The 18,049-nt window shown below is 40.2% G+C and overlaps 1 protein-coding gene across 1 annotated transcript in view; it reads left to right on the top strand.

The window, feature by feature from the left end:
- Positions 1-18,049, top strand: part of VWF (von Willebrand factor) — a 133,665-nt gene that overhangs the window by 103,526 nt on the left and 12,090 nt on the right. Inside the window, exons 39-46 of the mRNA XM_027701142.1 lie at positions 1,157-1,259; positions 1,369-1,443; positions 1,973-2,077; positions 2,558-2,763; positions 4,118-4,267; positions 10,480-10,590; positions 12,449-12,632; positions 13,876-13,916. Of these exons, the coding sequence (XP_027556943.1) occupies positions 1,157-1,259; positions 1,369-1,443; positions 1,973-2,077; positions 2,558-2,763; positions 4,118-4,267; positions 10,480-10,590; positions 12,449-12,632; positions 13,876-13,916 (975 nt within the window). The remainder of the gene's footprint in view (positions 1-1,156; positions 1,260-1,368; positions 1,444-1,972; positions 2,078-2,557; positions 2,764-4,117; positions 4,268-10,479; positions 10,591-12,448; positions 12,633-13,875; positions 13,917-18,049) is intronic.

Below are 18,049 nucleotides of genomic sequence, written 5' to 3'. Positions count from 1 at the left end.
GTCTGCTGCCTTCTCAGGACTTGTTAAACCCTGAGGCCACGGAGTGTCCTGGCAGAGGGCAGAGTTGTTTTCCCAAGATAGTTTACTGTCAATACATCAGTGCAAGCTTTCTTTGACTAGGATGTATTTTCTATGGATTAACCAGCCCTATGTGATTTGGTTCCTAAGCTTTGTTAAACCTCTGGTTGGCTTGTTCTAACATGCTTGGCATTTTATCCTTGCCATGTGGTTAACCTTGGAAAAGAAACTGTTTTTTGGACTCCTAGGAGGGCTTAAAATATGTATATATCATGTTGGCAGTATGCTATTTCCTTCCTTTTCCCTTATCACTCAAGGGCTCAGCAGAGTGTTAGTTTTGCTCCAGAGTTTTCTGGATGAGCCATTTTCCTTTGTGCCATCCTAACCTGGTTCAGTTGTGCAAATGAACATTATTGTCCCATAGTGCATCTTTTTCCTCTTACCTCCCTATTCACATTGGTGTTAAATGTCGATAGTTCTGTAGAGGCAACTACATCTTCAACATCAATAATTTCCTCTCTCTCCTGGGAAGGAGCAGTGGCTGAAAAATCACTTTACTGGCGGTTTCTGAACATGCTTATCACCTCCAGGTAGTCACCACAATGATAGTTTCAGTTTTGGGGTTGCTATAGTGCTTTTCTAGGCTTCAGTCCACTGGGGAATCAAGTAATGACACTCCAAATATTCTTAATTAAATAAAAATGCACTGTTTATTTCTCTGTGTTTAAGTATTACTAATTTGGGAAAGCAGACACTTCTATGTATTTCCCAAAATAATGGTGTTTCCCTTATTACCCCTGAACATACAATCATGGTATGTAATTGCTCTACTGTTACTCACAATAGCCTGCAATTGCATTTACAACATCTGAACATTTTTCATGCTTAAAACAATAGTAATTCCTCATCCCATTCATGCATTCTTTACATCCTTTGCTAAGTTGGTACACTACAGTCATTTCAGATCTATGTGTCTGCTTAGTTTCTTAGTATTAACAGAGCAACCAGCCAACCCTCCACAGAGACTTCTGATTTTCCAAGTTACTGTTACTCACTCTCACACACTTCCATCACTAACATATCAGTGACCAGAATATTTAATTTCTTTCTAACGATCTGTTGGGTTTTTTTCCTGCAGCACATGGAAACGTGGATTCCTGCTGATGAGCCCTGCATGATCTGCACGTGTCTTGATAACCAGAAAATAAACTGCACAGTCCGACCTTGCCCGACTCTCAAACGTAAATTCATTTTGCTCTAAGTATGACTGGGCTTGAACTGACATTTTTGGTACCCTGGTTTTCTAGTTCTAATCCAAACTTGTTTTATGGATTTTTTTTCTCACTCCAGCTGCTCAGTGTGGTCCATGTGAAATCCCTCATCTGCGCTGGGGCCCCGGCCGGTGCTGCCCCGAGTACGAGTGTGGTAGGTTCTCGTAAACTTTTGGATTCTTCTGTCTGTACTTTTACCAGATATCCCCAAGGTTTACAATCCTTTTTTTTTTTTAATTTATTTAAATGCTGCATTTTTGAAGCCACTGAATGACTGTGCAGTCATCCACGTGGAAGAAGAAAGAGCTCCTAAGGATGTGATTCTCCCTTCACTTCCAACTTTGTCCCTCTTTCTGTAACAGTTGAGGAAGGGAATGGAGCAATTTGTTTTTGTCTAAGTGGCATTAGAATGGTCTTTTTTTCAAGTATCTATTTTTGCATGGTCTATATTTGCACATTAAATATAACATTAGAACCTTAATCCCCATAACCCAAGCTTGAACTCTTCTCTAAGCTATTTTGAAAACAAACTCTGACCTATTGAACTCTAATGTACTTCATATTTTAGGACAGCAATTGAGTGTAGGAAAAAAAAGTTTAATGGGGATATGCATGTTTGTGTGTGTGTCTTGAGAACTGACTAGTCAGGCATGGTCTTAAACACTCTCAATTTCTGTTCTTAGTCTGTGATCTGGTTTCCTGTCATTTGCCTCCTGCCCCTGTCTGTGAGTTTGGCCAGCAGATTGCACTGACCAACCCCGGAGAATGCAGACCAAATTACACATGTGGTAAGATATTTTTTCTTAGCAGGGAGAGAGACTGGAGTGTTGCATTTGAGCAACACTGACAACTTCCTTTAGACATTATTTTTTTTGCCTTCTGAAAGGTTTAATTTTGAAGCCAACCGACATGTAGTGATTTCACATACTTGAAAGAAGGGTGTTGTTGGCACTTTCCGAGTACACTTTTGAATTAAGGACTAGAGAAACACTTTGCTCTTGGATGTGTGCTCTCTGACCTTTATGCTTATTTTATTCATCTTGTTTGTGTATGAGACAAGAATATTTTGGCAGGGCAGGAACTTCTCCTGAACCTGCAGCACAATCTTTGACCTGAGCCTTTTATGTCTGCCTTACTACTTAGTCTTTAAGTAGATTTACAACAGCTTGCAGTAGCAAAAAGTGCCTTGCTGCCAGAGAACTGTCTTGTTCTCTAGCAGTGCTCTGGAATTCCTTGAGTTTGACGTGGTACCCACCTTTTCCTGGTAGCCTGCAACAGGGAAGCATGCAGCTCAATTCCAAGACCTTCCTGCCCACCGCATCGGGAGCTGACTGTTACGAAGACCGAGTGCTGTGATAAATATGAGTGTACCTGCAACTGTAGGAACTCGACAGTGAGCTGCCCTCTGGGATATCTCTCCAAGTCTCTCACCAATGACTGTGGCTGTGTATCCACCACCTGTGTTCCAGACAGGGTAAGGGAAAAGAAACGTCTTCTCCACAGGTGACAGTGTCATTTATACATGGAGTGGCAGCACCAAAGTAAGCAGGTGTTAACAAATTAATGAGACTGCTGGAAAATGGTGCCAGGGCACTTTTAATTTACATGTGGCTGAAAGACATACTGTTGCTTCTTCTATTACAGTAGTTTATTCTGACAGAACCAATCCGTATTTTGTGACTTTGATATAACCAGATTTTAAAAAAAAAGTATAAACATATATATAAAATACTTATATGTATATTACATATATATTTTATATATATATATATATATATATATGTACCAAACCATTTGAAACTTAAAGGTCATTCAAACAGGAATTTCAATGGTAATTTTTACATTTTCAATTTGGTTTGGGATAACAGAGCTACATGCCTTTGCATCACTATAGTTAATATATATTCTTCCAATCCCATACTGAATTTATGGAAATATTTGGTATACCTTAGACCTAAACTCCCTGTGCCTGTTGATTACCTTTGTTACTGCTGGAGGTGTTGTATCTTATAAGAACTATATTGTCACTTTTAAGATTTTGCCAAATTAATACTTGACTCTGTTAAAGCTTCGCTAGGGTATATTTTTCTTATTTTGGATACCTTTTATTAAGTTTTTATATCATGTCTGCCTTTAAGGTAAGCTTGCTTAGAGGAGAAGTTGAAGGGCAAGTGACCCTTCTCATTAAACTTTAACATAGGGTTACATTGTCTTGCATCTCAGGAGTTCTAGCCCTTTTTTTTTTCCTGTTTCTAAGTAGTTCATGACCTTGCCTAATTCATTTTATGTCTCTGGGACTTACTTGCTATTTCTGTAAAAATAAATGGTGCTCTTCTCTTTGACACCGTGCTGTAGAATGTACTAATAGAAAGTTCAACAGAAGAGATGGCACTGCTTTTTTGGGGTAGCTGTGATGGCCTAAGGATACAAGACAATGAATGCTTTTAGCCCCAAGTGGGATCTTTCCAGGTCAGGTGATTTAGCTGGAGGAAGTTTTGCATGCAAGGCTCCTTCTACAGGACTCACTGTTTGTTATCTCTAAATATTGTGTCACATTATACTTACAGGGAAACTGAGTCAGACCCTGGGCAATTCCACTGACTGCAGATAAAATTCTCCGGTTTATTCTTTAGAAAGCTTTAGATTTTATTTTTCCTTTCCTCGACAGAATGGCCACAATTTTAAGACCTGTAGCATTTCTAGGGGTTCAAAATATTCCATAAAATTTTTAATAGGTTTCACACCTTAAAATGCAGCCTTTTGGAGGCAGCAGTGTGCCCTTACAGCAGCAGGGTGCTCTTTCATGTATTAATTGTTGCATTTCATAGGTGTGTGTGCACAACAACATAATCTACTCCGCTGGGACGACCTGGGAAGATGGTTGCAGGGAATGCTCTTGCACTGGTATGAGGGATGATGTTACGGGACTTCAGATGACGGAATGTCGTGACAAAGTGTGTAACACGTTCTGCTCTCGGGTGAGTAAACATCTAAACCAGTGCTTTAGCCAGCAGAGCCCTGATGGGGATCTGAAATGATTGCTTTTAAACCTGCTTGTTTACAGAGAAACCAGAGAAAAATAGAAAATAAGTGTTGTAGCAACAAAATTATCTTGGGAACCGAGTCTAAGAGGACCTGAGCATTTCTGACTTGATTTTAGTGTTATTGTTTTAGGATCGTATCCTGCTGCCAAGAAAATCAGTGACAAGTTTATTTCGTGTTTTGATAAAAAAAAAACTGCATCCTGAAGTGTCTGTCATTTACACCACTTGCACAATAAGTGTTCATGATGTCTGAAGTTCAATTACAAATATCTGTTCTAGCTCAAGTTCACTTTCTGAAGTTCACATTTCAGATCTGTCTGTTGCTCAGCTCAGCCCATTGTAGCAGTAATAACACCACATGCTGTGGCCTTTATTATGCTCAGACATCTGCTACATGCCATAAAATTCTATGTTTTGGAAGCCTGCAAAGGAAGTATGAGCTGCTCTGTTATATTGACATAGCTGGTCAAGCAGGAACAGACAGATAATTGGGACAAAAAGTTGGTGGAGGAATATGACTTAAGTTGGATATTAAGAAAAGGTTTGCACCCAGAGGGTGGTTGGGCACTGGAAAAGACTCCCCAGGGAAGTGGTCACATCACCAAACCTGTGTAAGAAGTTCAAGGACAACACTCTCAGGCACATGGTGGGATTGTTGGAGCTGTCCTATGCAGGGCCAGGAGCTGGACTTGGTGATCCTCGTGGGTCCCTTCCAAGTCAGGGTATTCCATGACTGTATGACTTGAAGCAGCTCCTCCATAGTCTGTGGTCTCATGTGCTCACAATCTGCAGGTTGAGGAGGCTGTGCAGGGTCCATGTGGAGCAACTGTTTGGGGTTCAGAGTATTCTCTGAGGTCTTTTTTGACCCAGGATTTTCCCCATGAGTTTGTCCTTCCTTGAACCATGTTCTGAAATACAGAAGCAGCTAATTTGTTTTATTGCCCAGTGCAGAAGCAAAGATGAGCTGGTTAATGCTCTTCAAATCTGAGTTTTAAAATATTTGTATAAGGCTACATATTGCATCACCCCCCACAAAATTCAAACAGTTGACCAAGCAGCGTTTCCAAATGTGTGTTGTAACATCTTTAATAATGTGTCTGGGAGCCAAAGATTGACCTTGGGCATAGAGCATTTATGTGCAGCACCTCAAGACTGAATTAATGTTGTGGCAGAAACCCCGAATTGCCTAAGTAGTTTTAAATTATCTTTTAAATTTACACTAATATGTATTTTAAACCAGTAAATCATGCACTGAAATTCGACTATGAGTTTTTCAGTTAAGCAAACCAATATCTGTACACCAATTCTCATTTCTGAACTCTATTAAGACAATTGTGCCCTGGTTTTCAAAGAATTTCAAGTGCCTTAATGCAACTATATCTCAATATAATTTAACTTACAGTCTCTGTATCAGAACAAGGCTGGACAGCACATATGTGTGTGTACTGGAGAAGCTGTGAACAAGATATAAACTTTTTCTGAGTAATATTTTCCTCTGCTGTGTCTTAAACACTGCATCATTCTCTAGGACCAGAGCAAAAACTCAATCCATTGGAGAAAAACCAACAAACCACACTAATGCTTCTGCAAGTGCAGAGTTGGGTGAGAAAGCCTGAGGTTGCCAAATGCAGTGAAAGCATGAGGGTAGATGTGAGAGTTTTCAGCTGTTGCAAGAGAATCCCTTCAGTTTGTTGTTTCTAGTATGGCAATTGCTATGAAATACTAGATCTGAAATATCTGGCTGTGTTTCAGCTCATAGCCATAACTTTATCAATGATTTGTTATTTGATAAAATATTGCAAAGCTGCAGTTCCTTGATGTTGCAGTATGAAAAAAAAACCAACCTGTTTAAAAACAAATAAAAAGACTAGGTGGAAATGCTGCGAGTTCTTTTTGGGAATCTGTCATTTCTTCTGCTCCTTTAATGGTTGTCAAAGTTGTACAACCAAAACTGTAGCTGTTGGAGTATGTGAATAGCTCAGATTTTTTTTTCCTTTGTTTATTCCTGATTAATGGATATATGTATCAAGGATAGCAGTAGTGCTGTAATGCAGTTTGAACAGACTTTAAAGCTTATTTTTCAGTGCAGATTAAATGACATTGAAAGTTGTATTGGCATTAAATACATACTTTAATCATGGATCATTACTAAGATGACATTTAGATTCTCTGCTGCTCATGGTCATTAATTTCACTGTCAGGTGTTAAAGTTGTGCAGTATCCTGTATGACCGTGTCTTCTGACTTTTGTGAGAACAGTTTGGAGTTTTTTTATCTAGCTACACAAAAAGAGGAAAAAAAAAATCCCATAATATGTACTAGCTCCTTCATGTTTATGAATGAAAGATGCTACTGTTGTCCTTAGCATGGCAAAACTCAAATCAAATCGTATCTGTAATCTTGGAGTAAGGTAAATGAATGCTATGGAAAAAAGGTGGATGTTTCATTTAAATGAACCAATTTCTTGGATAATTTAAAGTATTAGATGATTATGAGAACAATGGAGTGTAGGTTTCTGGGGTAAGTGTTTAAGACAAAACCATCTGGCCAAGTGTTTGTAAATTAATTAGGTTAGATTCCAAGCATCTTAATTAATTAACTTAAAATAAAGAATATTTGTGCCTTACATGCAAAAGCATAGTGAATGATGGTTATAATATATGTTGACTGCAAAAGCTAGGACTTTAATCTCCAGTATTTTAGAGGAATATTCTCCTTTGAAGTAGCATATAAAGCATGGTAGTAAATGGCTTAATAGTGTATATTAAGGGGAGCCAAAGAAAATAATGTAAAAGGAAGACTGTTGTTTGAATATTAGATGTGCAGAATCTCATTTAAAATCTGTGAAAGTCTTGGGATGTGATTTCAAACATCCTGCTTGCATTTTAAAGCATATTTTATTATGGGAATTAGGAAATGGTACTTTAATGTTCTAGAGACTTAACTCTGTTTGTAAGTCCTCACCTGTGGTAAATGAGTGCAGCTCCAGGGAAGTCTCCAGAATTGTCCTGGTTCATCACCACTGAAGATTTTGCTTTCAGCATTTCAAGTTGATTTCTATCCATCCCACTCTCAGTTGACTGGTGTCATTTTCATTGTCTTTTGTTCCTCCCAACACTCTGTAGGTACCATCATCTCAATATGTAAAAGGCAAACAGTGGAGCCTTCTTCAAAACGCTGTGTTGGGGAATAATTTCTGTTCTTTCCTGCTTTGTTGGCCAAAAGGCAGGACAGAGTTTTCTGTCCAAAGCCTTAGCACCCTGGAAGAGATGAGCTACGTGTCCTGAGCAACACTAGAATGAAGGAGGGAGTTCAAACACAAGGGCTGCCTTGTGGTGCCTCACCCCTTCCCTTCTGGGGTGGGAGAATTGGTTTAGTCCTGTAAAATAAAGCTTTTGTTGTTCCTGTGGGCCCAAATTTCCACCATGTGAGGTGCAAAAGGTGGGATTTTCTGATGATGAAATATTTCTCAAACTGTGGAGGATCTGTGACTGTGAGGAGTCACTGTCCATCTTATTCTTCAAGTACAGAGAGATGCTCTGCTTTTTAAGGAGCTCATAGGCTGTTGCAGGTGGTTCAGGGGCTGTGTTAGAAGTTCAGCAGGTGCTGAGATTGGGAGCTGTGATCTCCTGTGTTTCTTCCCCTTAGGAATCAGAGTCCTCAGGTTTTGAACACACCAAGCACCAAAAGGGCCACTCAGGCAGGTTGAACTGTCCAAACCCTACATTAGTACATGAAGGACATGGACCTGCTGGAGCAAGTCCAGAGGAGGCACCAAGATGATCAGAGCGATGGAGCAGCTCTGCTGTGAGGAAAGGCTGGGAATATTGGGGTTGTTCATCCTGGAAAAAAGAAGGCTTCAGGATGACCTAATTGTGGCCTTCCAGTACCTGAAGGGAGCCCATAAGGAAGATGGAGGGAGACTATTTCCAAGGGCCTGGAGTGACAGGACTGGGGGGGGGAAAGGCTTTGAAGTGACAGAGAGTAGGTTTAGACTGGATATCAGGGAGAAATTCTTCCCTGTGAGGGTGGGGAGGCCCTGGCACAGGTTGCCCAGAGAAGCTGTGGCTGCCCCATCCCTGGAAGTGTTGAAGGCCAGGTTGGATGGGGCTCTGAGCAACCTGGGATAGTGGAAGGTGTCCCTTGCTGTGACAGGGGGCTGGAAAAAGATGATCTTTAACGTCCCTTCCAACACAGACCATTCTATGATTCTATGATCTTGTCAGTGCCTTAGGGGTGCAAATCACCCCTGGAGTCTGCTGGGTAGCACCTCTTTGCACTTAAGATGTCTCTGTTCAAACCAAATTAGTGAAATTTGGGTCCGGCAGCTGGATTTTGCTTTATTCCGGACACAAACATGTCATGGATTTTTACCTCTCTGAGTTTGCCACACAAATAAAAAGTTGCATCTGATACTTCTGATGCTTCAGACCTGTATTTAGCAGCTAAAAGTAACATAAAACGCAAAGCACAACTTTCCCCCCAAAGCTGGGTCAAACTCTGGCATCACATTTTATAATATTATATGAAATACACTTCCATATCAAAGTCCACTGATTATCAAGGTTTGCTCGTGTGCTTCATGTTGCAAATCGGGGATATTTCATGAAGGGAGGGAGCAGTTGGGAATACTTCAGTAATTCAGTTCAAAGGGTTTGACCAAAATAAAATTATGCTTATTTTCACTGGCATTTTTCACATGGACAGTATTTTCTATGGCAGTGCATCTTTCTTTCAACTCTGTATTGAAATCAGTGTTATGTTTTACCCCTTGGAGACTGCCTGGCTATTAAATGTAGAATATATTATTTCTAATTAGATTAAAGCTCATTGCTTTCTTTCACTTAGATACTCCAATGTTTAAGTATTTGGTTACTTGTTTCAGGAGATGAATATGTATTAAAAGTGAGAATTGGGATTCCTGTTGTTTCTGTGGTATTTTTTCTTCTTTTTTTTTTTAGTTGACCTATTTATAATTTCCCTGAATTCACAAGATTTTTTAGTTCTCTGCTCTATGAATGTATCAGAAGTTCTGCTGTTCAATTATAATTTTCATCTTGCTTATTTGATTTTCCATAATTGTTAGACTTTGATAAGTTACATTATATCTAGTGTTGCATAGTAGTTTCATTTTATGTTATCTTAATTTCTAGAATTTTTTTAAAATACCTTTGGCAGTTAATGTATGGGCTTATATTGTTTTGGACTTGGCAGTGCTGGGTTAATGGTTCAATTTGATGATCTTAAAGGTCTTTTTCAACTTAAATGATTCTGTGATTGTATGAAAAGATGAAAGGATCAATCAAAACTGGTCCCTGGGCTACATCTGACCAACCTTTTCTCTCTGCTTAAGCACAGGGCAGTCAGATATTTGAATGTGCTCAGACTGAATTCTACCCTTGAATTCTCAGGAGTGAGAAGGGGAGTTTTGAGTGCTGATTAATCACCAAGATACCACAAGAACAATTTTTACATTTAATTTTCTTTTATAAAATATGTATTTCTATACATATATTTATATACATATATAATGTAAAATATTTTTAAATAAAAAATAAACCTCATAACTATATATGCCTTGTATGTAGAAACAAGGCATATATGTGACTTAACGTAGTGGGCTTGTTTAAACTGGATATGTATTCACATGTAGTTTCCTCTCAAAATTTACCTACTAGCAGGGCAATTCTGGCAACCTTAGAGGTGGACTTATTTTTTCTTTTGCACTTCTCTGTGGGGCTGTATTATTGGAAAGACTTGCTCTTTACAACTTGCTAAAAGAAACTACACAAGGCCCACCAGTCGATTGGCATGACCTGAGCAAGGGTAGCATCTCGAGTTAGTCCTTGTAGCTGCAGTGAATGTGTCTTCAAAACACAGATTAGGCAGGAACTAATGAGATAAGAATTTCTGCTTCTAACATTGTGTGCATTTTAATTTATCTCTTCTGACAGGTAATGTTAAAATTTTAACAGGATGCTGAGCTGGGTCAACTACTTGTAATAGCAACGTGTGGCCTTACAGTTGTTTTTCAAGCTCCCCTTTTCAAAAACTGTTGCTGACATTAAGCATTGAACCCTTTTAGGATCAGTCTTCTCATTTGTCTTCTGTTCCTGGATCAGTCAGTCCTTTTCTTTTCTCCTGCAGGGATACAAGTATGTTGTCCCAGAAGGGGAGTGCTGTGGGAGGTGCCAGAAGGTTGCCTGTGAGGAGCCGCGGTTTCGGCCTCGGGGGGATGCAGATCCTCCTTTGTATCAGGTGAGGTGCCAGTGGTGTGGACACTTCCTCTTCCAGCAGAAACACCCTGGAATTATTTCGTGTTCCACAGAAGGAGGTGAAGAAGATACCAGCTATTTCTTCTACTCATCAAACAGCACTGGGGAACAATGGTTTTCGTGGCATGTGACTTACCCACTTGATTCTAACAAGTAAACCTTCCCCACCCTTTTCTGGGCAATATGTTTTGTGTAAAATTACTGATTTCAGAAATGATAGCTCAAAGAAATGTTAGTGGGACATAATGCTGTCAGCTAGTTGCTTAAATTATCCCAATTAATTTGTACTGCTCTGTAGAGCAGTAGGTGGATGGGGTAGGTAGGTAGGTAGGGGAATGCTTGATTTTCACAGTCCTATTCAAATAGGATATCCTATTTGGTACACACTGAAATACCAGGAAATCAATGAGGATAGAAAGGTGAATTATTCTCTGGTTGCTGTATGTCAGATCAGACCACAGTGGTTCAGGCCACACTTGTTTTCTGCTCAAAATAACAGTTTATTTTCAGCAATGTGCCTCTTCCCTGAGGATTCAAAGACCCACCAGGAAGTGAGTGCATGCAACACCCATTTAAAATGCACTGCAGATACTCTACCACTCTGCAAAACTACTAGGATGTTTGTTTTTTTCTTCCCTACAATTTTAATTCCTTCAGTCTATTCAACATTTTATCCCTAACCCAACTGCCCTTGGCAAGCTTTTGGCAGCCTCAGTAGCCTTAAATTGCTTAATCCTATGTAGAGCTTTGGATTCAACAAAGGCAAGAAAAGTAAATTAAATATATTTAAAATAATAGGCCATCCCATATTTTTTTTCTCCAAGTGCTGTTCTTTATAATGTGTCTGTGTCTTTACCTATATCTGACTTTCACATATTTAATATTAACTTCTTAATTCCTTCTTTGACGAAAGAATCTGCTGCTGTCTTAAAAAATCCCAGACATGTTAATGTATCATTTTGCAGCCTGCCTCTTCCTTAATTTTAACAAGGGCATTTCTTAATGTGGATCAATAATTTTCGTAAAACAAGTCTTCAGAAGCCCTATTTAATGTCCCCCTGTGTTATACTCTGCAGTCTCTTTCTTGCTATGTCCTCTTTGAATTCTTTTGTTAACTGAGAACTAAGTATTTAACACACGAGAGGAAAGTGTAGCCTGAGAGCAAAGATGTTTGAATTTACTGCAGTTGAGGGTCTGATTTTCACTTTCCCTGTTCTTGAAGTGTGTTTGGGATGGTACCAGCAGAGGCATAAAGCTGCAAAGTAGTGACCAGCTCCTCCCAGCATTGAACTGTGGCAGCATCTTGTTTCTGACCTGTGGTGTCCCTTCCCATAAATAGCACTTGAAGTTCCCGCTTTGTCTGACCCCATGGGTGATTATAATCAGTAAAACTATCAACAGATCCTGGATCTGGTCTCTTCTACGTTTACTAGTGTTTTCAGGTCTAGAGCCTATTGCCAAAACCTTCTTTGGGTTTAGCAGAGCTCATTTGCATCAGGCTCCAGCAGAAAGAGGGCCAGCTCAGCCACAGTGCAATGCAGTGCATCCAGCTACCAGGCAACAAATGCAGATTTAAATCTACTTAGGAGTGCTTTTTCATATGTTATTTGACCTGTCCTTTTATCTTCCGCCTCCAGGAATTATTCCTGTAATTCCTATTCTCTACAAACAAAGCAGCTCTATAAACTGATTGTCTCGGTAAGGATTTGTGGGGAACAGGCTGTTCCTGATGCAGTAAATGTGCTTTTGGCAAACCAGCATGCTGGCTGTGGTGGTTTTCCCTCTCTCCAGTGGCACAAATACTGCTGCCTGTATTTAATCCTTTTATAATTTCCCATCAGGTCGGCTCAGAGTGGCGATCCCCCTTCAACCGCTGCGTTATCAACTCCTGTGTCCAGGTGAACAATGAGGTTTTCGTGCAGGAAAAGAATGTTTCTTGTGCTCAGATGGATGTGCCTGCCTGCCCAGAGGGAACTGAGCTGCAGTGCAACCAAATAATTGACTGCTGTCCTTCCTGCAGATGTGGTAAGGTTTTGTGTATGACAAATGGATTGTCCTGTGCAAGACCAGGAGTTGGACTCAATGACTCTTGTGGGTTCCTTCCAACTCATCATTCCTTCCAGCTTCTTCCCAGCTGATGTTCACTGTCTCCTGTTGAACCATGTGCTGTTGAAGCTCTTTTGCATTGCTTCAGAGACACATACTGGGCTTTGTTTCTGCATTGCTAAGCATTTAAGAGATCTTGAGATGCTTAAGGCCTATGAAGGTTCAAAGCTCTTTCCAGTGCCTGCCAGGAAAAGGGAGTTTGCAGGCAGCCATGGTGTCCTCTGCCTGTCTCTGAGATTGTGGCTGTGCATGAGCTGGCCATGTGTGCTGGCAGTCAGAACTCCCCCCATGCCCTGGGCTGCACCCAAAGCAGTGTGGGCAGCAGGGGAGGGGGGATTCTGCTTCTCTGCCCCCTCTGGGGAGACCCCCCTGCAGTGCTGCCTCCAGCTCTGGAGCCCACAAGGAAGATGGAGAGAGACTATTTACCAAGGGCATGTAGTGACAGGACAAGGGGGAATGGCTTCAAACAGTGAGAGTAGCTTTAGGTTAGGTATTAGGAAGAAATTCTTCCCTGTGAGGGTGGGGAGGCCCTGACACAGGTTGCCCAGAGAAGCTGTGGCTGCCCCTGTATCCCTGGAAGTGTTCCAGGCCAGGTTGGATGGTGCTCTGAGCAACCTGGTCTACTGATATCCCTGCCCATGGCAGAAAGGTTGAAACCCAATGATCTTTCATCCCTTCCAATGTGCCTATGATTCTATGATTCCTAGCATAGACTTGGCTCCAAAGTCCAAATCTAGAGATGTGGCTAATTGGCCTCAGTCTGGGAGGACTCACAGTCATGTTTAGTTGACAAGTATGTGTGCAACCACAGAGTGAGGAGGTAGCAGTGGGAAGAGGAGAGGATATACACACTCTAACTTGCAGAAAACCTGGGTGCATCTTCTGAGAATGTGAGGCTTGAACTGGAGGGGAAAGTTTACATTGTACCATGTACATGTACCATGTACAGCAAGGGATATTTTGATGTGGAATTAAGGATAACTGACAAATATTGCTGCCTTTCAAGGTATAATGTAAGAGGGCTCAGATATGACTCTTTACAGTGAAACTTGGTGTACATTTCTTCAAGTTGGAACTATAATAATTCATACCTGTGATTGATTAAATCTTGGTACTGTCATTATAATGATAATGCTAAATGGAATATTGTCTTCTTTTTCAGTCCCCCTGAATGGTTGTCCTTTGAATGGCACTGTAATTGGGGTAAGACACAATTCCTTTTACTTGTGATGGTAAGAGATTTAGATATATGAATGAGCTTGTGAAGGAAACACGCTGCCAGAATACACACAGGGAGAATAAAGGGCAGCTTTTTTCAGACAGAATCTCTGCAAGTGAGACCTTGGAGTAAAAGCAGTGGCAAGGGGCTCAGCATGTCTGTGTCCAGCTCATGACCCTGCCATGGTCTTCCTATATGACGGTGAGTATTTCTGCAAAATAGGGACAGTAATGTTTCCTTATCTTGAAAGGATGCTTGAGAAAAGTGCTTAGAAATGGTGGTAATCTGCATTATGTAATGGTTTGCAGACTACCAAACACACAGGAAACTATCTGCGAGGGTTAATCTCAGAAGTGATCCTTGCCCACTTCAGGGAAGCAAAAACTTCCCATATTCTGCTTAGAGGATAAGGCAGATTAAAAAAGGATGGAGACTTGCTCCACCTGTGTGGAAGGAGAGGTATCCCTCCTTGGCTATTAGCAGGAACAGGAAAGCTGAGCTTCCTCCCTGTTTGACCTCTTTTCCCTTTCAAGATCCCTGCTGATATGCCCTCTGAGGAAATTTTTCCTCAACTGTGTATTTAATGGATAGATTAAGACATGTTTAACCCAGCCCATGACAGTGGGAATGATGGGAGTTAAGCATCTGATCTCATTTATGCCGAATTTATCTTTGGCGAGCTCTGTCAATTGTCCATTGTTTCCCTAAATCCATATTCTGGCAGCACCTCTGGTGTCAAGGAGCTCTAAATATTCTCATCATCCCCCAGGGAAACAGGTTCTCTTTTAGTAATTTAACCTAACTTTTAGCCTCTGTATTCCTGCTTTGTCAACATATGTCTTCCCTTTTCATTTATTTAAAGGTGAATTTACTCAAATCTCTTTCTATTTTAGAGGAGCTATGACGGGGGAACATTTCTCCATCTATTTCCTTTGGCTTGGATTTTTTTTTTTCATCGTTTATCAGCATTTTAGAGCTAAAGTCATGTCATCAAGCATCCATCATTCTGTGTAGGGATTACTTCCCTGGAGAACTAAATCCAAGGAATAACTCTGCCTTTCTTGTCAGAACACTTGCTTAAAAGTGGTAAAAATCTGAATAATGTTCTTTTCTTTGATCCCTCTCCTTGTATCCTCTATAGTGTGTCTTAATACTAGTTGTGGCATTCTATAGAGACCATACTTGTAGAGAATGTCAAGCAGGATAGTAATTCCCAGCTCCTGCCACCTTCTGTTATATAGGATAAACATAAATATATATATAAATATATATATATATATAAATTCTGTGTTGCAAAGAGAAGTTGTCTCTCCATTTGCATGCTGTTCTTTCACAACCAACCAATTTTTTCCTCTTCCAACAAAACCTCTACATGATCTGTCAAGTAAAGTCTTTTTTCTTTCCTCTTCTCAAGTGTTTCGAAATATTTAAAAATACTTTAAAATGAAGCATAAGCAAACTTTGAAACGAAATGCCACTTTGAAGGCCAAATGAGAAATACCTGTATTTTTGAGACTTCAAAACATTTCCGCTTCTACAGTATTGAAAAAAATTCCTATTTAATCGAATTATCCAAATTTATAATAAATTTATGAAGTGTTTCAGCTGAATAAAACTACATTTTGATTAATTCTTATTATATTAGAACTTGTCTAAAATGAATGAACTTTTCAATTAAGCTTAATTTAATGAGATATTATAAGTTAATTCGCTGTATGTCTGAAAACTTTTGAGCAGCTGGTGTTACTACAGCTTTGCCTCGTACTATTCTCTGCTCCAATGACTGGTTCCAGAGTCCTGGTCAGGAAAGATGTGCTGTCCACAGAAGTTTTTACTTCCTGGATTTCAAAACCTTTATTCTGGGTCCTTTAAGAACAGGTTTCAAGTTTCATTTTATATCAAGGGAAAACTTTGCTGCATTAACTCATTCACTGAATAGTTCCAAATTTTGAATCTTTTACTGCCGTGCTGGTGACTGACTGTGTCCTTAATCCCTTTACATTTTTGTCTTGTGTTTGGTTACCAATATTATATTCCAGTAATTTGGTGCTTTGCATTCACTCTGCTGTTCTTAAAAATACTGTGGGTTTCAACTGCAGAATTCCAAGCAGGTGGCTGTATTTACCAAAAGAATTATCTGTATCACTCATCTGTGTTCCCAGGCTTTTTCTGAGTGGCATTTTTTGAGGCAGATCTGAATAGATTTGGGCTTTATGCAGGTTATTTTTGTTGCGTGGGGTTAGCAGATATTGACATTTCATTTCAAATTAGCCAAGAAAACACATGATAGGTGTGTTATATAAAGGAGAAAAGATATATCAAACCATTATTTCATTCAGTTCTGCCATGCTAAGCAAACTTTGGATCAAGGTAAGACCTGCCCCCTAAAGTTTGAGGCACTTGTGTGTGAGGATTTCATTTCAACATGTCTCTAGTAATCCCTGTGTTCCTGCCTGTCACAGAGATTTTTTATATAAACTCAACTTTATCTATCTATTTTGTATTCAGTTGGAATGTCAGAACTATCAGAAGATTCGACGAGGATATCAATCATAACATCAGTTGGGGCTTTATAAGCCTTTTCTTTGTGGTGTTAAAGTCTAGAGCTGCTGAGGCATTCTTTGATAAACAGCTACTTCTAGAAGGCCTGAATTAAGTATGGTTATGATACTAAACTGAACAAACCCAGCCACGGTTTGAAGCAGGTCAACATGATGAGGGCATCTCCCAGATTTGCAAGAAATCCAATTACTGACTCCACAATGTCTGTACATGCACACGTGTGTGTGGAGCTGCGAACATGTAGAGTAATGCTCGTGTCACGGGGTTGAATGCCACGTTTTCTGTCCTTGGACCACCACTCTGGTGCCTGAATGCTTTCCAATGTCGAGATGAAACAAAAAATTTGGAGTTTCATATGGTATTTGCTATCCATCTGTTGTGGTTTAACCCCAGCCACCAACCAAGCTCACTCGCTCCCCCACCAGCGGGGTCGGGAAGAGAGTAGGAAGGGTAAAAGTTGGAAAACTCATGGGTTAAGATAAAGATAGTTTAACAAGGAAAGAAATAGCCATGCAAGCAAAGCAAATCAAAACAAGGAATTAATTCATTGCTTCCCATGGGCAGGCAGGTGTTCAACCATCTCCAGGAAAGCAGGGCTCCATCACGTGTAACAGGGACTTGGGAAGACAAACGCCATCACTCCACATGTCCACACCTTCCTCCATCTTCCCTCCACTTTATATACATAATACCATGTGGTCTGGAATATCCCTTTTGTCATTTGGGATCACCTATCCTGGCTCTGTCTCCTCCCAACCTTTCAGGCACCCCTAGTCTCCTCACCAGCATGGCAGCAGGAAAAGCAGAAGAGACCTTGGCTCTGTGCAAGCAATGGCTCACCAACAGCAAAACCAGCTCTATATTATTACCATAAATATATGTGTGTGTGTGTATGTAAAATATATATTATCTATATTATCGCAATGAATTTGTTCATTACAAATCCAAAACACAGCCCCATAGTAGCCACTGGGAAGAAAATTAACTCTACCCCAGCCAAAACCAGCACACCATCCCCCTCCCATAGCGAAATGGGAGTGTATCCTCATGCCTGTATCCTCTGAGATTTTTTTAATGCTCCAGCTTAATGATATTCACTGCAAAAAGTCAAAATAGGAAAGCTGAGTGCCATGCTGAGGCCTCAAGGTGAGATCTCCCCCCACTGGTATTGCCTCTTCCATCGTGTTGTATGTGGAGGATCTCTTTTCTAGACCTCCACAAAACAAGAAAAAAGCCATTACTGTTGCTGGTGCTTTATAGAAAATGGCTGAGGCCTGAGGATCTCTCTTGTCCTGGGGCACAGAATAAGAAGGTAGCAAAAATCCTGTAATCAGAACATTTGTCCTTGAGAGTATATGTCAGAGCATTGGCTCTAAACTACCCACAAGTGCATTACCTTTACACAATTACTTTATCCAGCTTCTTATTTTTGCTCCATTTGTTCCATGAACATTTACTAGTGTGTAATAATTAAAAAAGGAATCTAAGGACAGTATGTAACATGGGAAGTTCCTGTTCCAAAGGAAGTCAACAGTGGCATTCCATTGATTTTTGA

Source organism: Neopelma chrysocephalum, unplaced genomic scaffold, assembly GCF_003984885.1.
Source record: "Neopelma chrysocephalum unplaced genomic scaffold, ASM398488v2 Primary Assembly neopelma1_149, whole genome shotgun sequence".
NCBI classification, from domain to species: Eukaryota; Metazoa; Chordata; class Aves; order Passeriformes; family Pipridae; genus Neopelma; species Neopelma chrysocephalum.
The sequence above is the reverse complement of the archived record's forward strand: the minus strand, read 5'-3'. Positions and strand labels throughout refer to the sequence as shown.